The following is a 5,000-nucleotide window of genomic DNA, read 5'->3' on the forward strand; positions in this document are numbered from 1 at the left end:
GCTTGAAAAACTTCATGTTTATACTAATTCACAAAAAGGGAGACACAATAGAGCTACAAAAAATAACCCCCCAATATGTTTGCTCCCCATAATATATAAAATGTGTACAAAGATTACACCAGGCCGATTAGAAAGACAGTTAGACTTTAATCAACCAAGAGAGCAGGCAGGCTTTAGAAATGGGTATTCAACAACTGACCATATCCATGTAATTAACCAGCTAATGGAAAAATCAACAGAGTATAGCAAACCACTATACATGGCATTTATAAACTATGAGAAAGTTTTAATTCTGTCAAAACATAGGCAATAATGAAAGCCCTTCAAAAACACAGACTAGAAGAATCTTCTGTTAAAACACTTGAAGATATCTGTATTATTATAACCATTAATTGCTCAGCTACAACCCTGGTTGGAAAAGCAGAATGCTATAAGCCCATGGACTCCAACAGGGAAAATAGACCAGTGAGGAAAGGAAACAAGGAAAAATAAAATATTTAACAACAGTAACAACATTAAAATAAGTATCTCCTATATATACTATAAAAACTTTAACAAAACAAGAGAAAGAGAAATAATATAGAATAGTGCGCCCGAGCGTACCCTCAAGCAAGAGAACTCTAACCCAAGACAGTGGAAGACCATGGTACAGAGGCTATGGCACCACCCAAGACTAGAGAACTATAGTTTGATTTGAGGGTCTTCTCCTGGAAGAGCTGATCACCAAAACTAGAGTCTCTTCTACCCTTACCAAGAGGAAAGTGGCCGCTGAACAATTATAGTGCAGTAACCCCGTGGGTGAAGACGAATTGTTTGGTAATCTCAGTGTTGTCAAGTGTAGGAAGACAGAGGGGAATATGTAAAGAATGGGCCAGACTATTCGGTGTGTGTGTAGGCAAAAAGAAAATGAACCGTAACCTGAGAAGGATCCAATGTAGTACTGACTGACCAGTCAAAGGAACCCATAACTCTCTAGGGTGCCCTGGCCAACCTACTACAGGATGTACAGCAATCCTATAACGACATAAAGATAGTGAGTAAATTCCGATTGAGAAAGGAGTTAAGAAGGAGACCTCACCTCTCCTAAATTATTCACTGCATGTCTAGTAAAAGTTTTTATGAATTTATATTGGGAAAATGTTTGAGTTAATATTAATGGGAATACCTCAACAACTTGAGATTTGCAGATGGCATAGTTGTCTAGTGAATCATGGGAGAAATTACAAAAAAAAAAAAAAAAAAAAAAAAGATAAAAGATTTGAGAAAGCAGATATATTGGACTGAAGATGAATAGGAGTCAAACTAAGATTATGTTAAAAAAATACAGAGACAACAAATAAGAGTTTTGGACGAGCCTCTAGAGATTGTTAACGAATATACATACTTAGGACAGGCAGTAAGTGTTTCCGCAGGACACGAGACCGAAATTAAAAGAAGGATAAGCATAGGATTGAGATCATTTGTTGAAAAAAAAACGAGATTATAAAATGTAAAATGTCACTTTCTCTAAAAAGAAAAGTATCTAATGAGATTGTCCTACTAGTTTTAATTTATGCATCAGGAACCTGAAGCCTTACTAAAGCCTTAGAACATAAGCTAGTTACAATTCAAAGATCTATGGAAAGAATATTGAGGGAAATAACACAAAGAGACAGAAAAAAAGAGCATCATAGCTACATGAGCAAACTAAAGTAGAGGATATTCTAACGACATGTAAGAAAAAGAAATGGACATGGGCCTGACATATAATGAGAACGATAGACAATAGATGTACATAAAGAATAACAGAATGGATCCTTAGAGATTGCAAAAGAAGCTGGGGAAGGAAGAGAAAACGATGGATGGACGAACAAAGAAAGTTTGCTGGCATGGATTGGCACAGGAAGACCATAAACAGACGCAAGTGGAAGGATACGTCTGAGACTTTCCTCTGTAGTTCACTAGTAACGGCTGATGATATATATATATATATATATATATGTGTGTGTGTGTGTGTGTGTGTGTATGCATGTGTCTGTTATTCATATTTGCTTCTCACCTATATAATGGTGGAACTATCTTCGAATATACAGATTCTAAGTAGAATCTGTTACAAAAATGCAAAACGTTCAAAATTGAAGTCTTAAAATAAAAAATAAATATTTAAATATTTTGAAAATTACAGTAATTATTATTAAATGGAAAAAATCGCAGTATCTCTGAGAACGAGCCTGAAATCATCGTCATTGAACCATGAGTGGATTTAATAGTAATTTTACGCATTACATAAAACCTTCGCAACATTTTTGGATATGAATACTCGTATGAACACAAAAACAGTTGATACATTCAAAATATATATAAAAATAAGCACCACCTAAACTAATATCATCGTATTTTCATGAAATTATATTCATCATCATGATAGTTCATGAAATCATCATTATCATCATCATCATATTTCATGAAATCATCATTATCATCATCATCATATTTCATGAAATCATCATCATCATATTTCATGAAATCATCACCATCATTATCATCATATTCATGAAATCATCATCATCATCATCATCATGATATTTCATGGCATAATCATCACCATCATCATACGTCATGAAATCATCATCACCAATACCATCATATCTCAAGAAATCTTCATCATATTTCATGAAATCCTCATCATCATATCTCATGAAATCCTCATCATCATATTTCATGAAATCTTCATCATCGTATTTCATGAAATCATCACCATCATTATCATCATATATCATAAAATCACCATCATCAATGTTATCATATTTCATGACATCGCCATTTCCATCATCATATTTCATGAAATAATCATCATCATTACCATCATATCTCATGTAATCAACATCATCAAATTTCATGAAATCCTCATCATTGTATTTCATGAAATTATCATCATCATTATCATCATATATCATAAAGTCACCATCATCATCACATTACATGCAATCATCATCATCATTATCATCTCACAAAATCATTACCATCATATCTCATGAAATCATCATCATTATATCTCATGAAATCATCATCATATTTCGTCGAAGATCTCAGTTTCTACAACGCCAGTGTGTGTTATCAAATCTACTGTAAGTGTCACCTCATCCATAATGTTTTTAAACGATGTTTTCGAGCGAGAACTGAAATCCAACTATCAATGACAACATATCAAAAACTAAACTGATATTTTGAAATCTATGTATCACATCAAAAGTTCAAACTTGTTGCGAATGTTTTTATGTTGAACTGGCTGACATAAATCTCTTTTTGTAGGTTATATATGAAAGATTTAATTTAATCCTGTTACTGTTCTTAAAGTGTTTTATTTTGATTTTGTTTTATCTATTTCCTTATTTCTTTACCTCACTGGGCTATTTTTCCCTGTTGGATTTCAGTCCTTGGGCTAATAGCATCCTGCTATTCCAACTAGGGCTGTGGTTTAGCTTAGTAATAATAATAATAATAATAATAATAATAATAATAATAATAATAATAATAATCGTGAGTTTTACGACACTTCATACGCATCAAATATAGCTAAGGCATTGCGTTGTCAATAATAATAATAATAATAATAATAATAATAATAATAATAATAATAATAATAATAATAATAATAATAAAGATCCTACATCGTTAAGGCATTGCCCTAAAGAGAACCTTAAGAGAAAACGATATAATGTGAGAGAAATATCTTACCTTAGGAAGAATTCTGGCCAGGAGAGGAATACCTTCGGGAATCTCGATGTGAGCAAGATCGACTGGAATATCTCCTCCGTTAGTTAGACCTTCCAGTTTGGCTGGAACTTGGTTAGTGATCTGTTGACAAACAAAGACAATCAATTCGAGGTAATTTAACTGGGGAGGAAAATCAACTTTCGCCGTTTCAAGTGTCATCAGATGAAGCGGAAATTTATATTTTTGTCAATGGCCTTTTTAGAAATTTTGCATTTCCACTTAATTTGGATTTCAAAATCTCTTTCAGAATCGTATTTTGAAAATGTCCATGTTGCTTTCGGTTATTACACATGATTGCAAGTTTGAATAATTGGATTCCTCTTTGGATAAAGAAGCAAATCTATGGTAAAAGATAAAAAATACATATACTATATTCATCTGAAAATTTCAAGGTTTCAAATATCTACAGTGCTCTTAAACCAAGCATTGAAATAAATTATCTATAAAGGTATTTTTCTTTATAAACATACTTTCCATCATCTATACTGTCATAAAATCCTAAATACATTGTGAGCATATACATATAAAATTCAAGATTTCAGATAGTTACAGAGTTAAAAAACAATCATGAAAACATTATTTACAAAGATTTCTTACTAAGATGCTTTTAATCGTCACTTACTTCAGAACTGGTACTTTGCATAAAGTAACTTTAGCCTGTAAACGTTTGAGTTCTGTAAGAAGACCTTGTCTCTTAATTCTAGAGCTCAAATATTTTCAAATTTTCGTACTGGAAAGAATAGCACTTGAATGAAGGATGGGGCCAATGGGAAACTACGTAGAGGAGAAGAGGAGAAACTATTGGTTTAAGATTTGTTCAAAGTTACTGCAAAATGGGAATGATGAGAAGCATATTTTAGAAAAGGGTTGAAATTATGGTAAAGAATAAGAAATATAAGATCAGAATTTAAATGAGGGAATATAAAATAAGAGACTGAAGGTTAAAAAACGGAATGAGAAATATAAGGTGAGTGTGTAAAAAGAGGTATGAGAAATAAGTTCAAAAGACTATTTAAAAAATGGGATGAGTTTAAAAGAATGGATCATGGATGAGTTCGACAGAAAAAGAAGACATAAGGTGAGAATTTAACGGGATAATAAACAATGATTTTAACTGATGAGATGTATGATACAGATTAAGAAGAAGAAACAGAAAATACCAGACAAGAATAAGTATAGATTCATAAAAGAAAATAATCCAAAAACTGTTACGAAGAAACCTAGGATGTAAGGTAAAACTCTAA

At 32.2% G+C, this 5,000-nt stretch overlaps 1 protein-coding gene across 10 annotated transcripts in view; it reads right to left on the reverse strand.

The window, feature by feature from the left end:
* Positions 1-5,000, reverse strand: part of LOC137647051 (titin-like) — a 246,470-nt gene that overhangs the window by 131,609 nt on the left and 109,861 nt on the right. For all 10 annotated transcript variants that reach the window (XM_068380199.1, XM_068380201.1, XM_068380197.1 and 7 more), the window contains one exon: positions 3,718-3,837. In XM_068380199.1, coding sequence (XP_068236300.1) covers positions 3,718-3,837 — 120 coding nt within the window. The remainder of the gene's footprint in view (positions 1-3,717; positions 3,838-5,000) is intronic.

Source organism: Palaemon carinicauda, chromosome 9, assembly GCF_036898095.1.
Source record: "Palaemon carinicauda isolate YSFRI2023 chromosome 9, ASM3689809v2, whole genome shotgun sequence".
Classification (NCBI taxonomy): domain Eukaryota; kingdom Metazoa; phylum Arthropoda; class Malacostraca; order Decapoda; family Palaemonidae; genus Palaemon; species Palaemon carinicauda.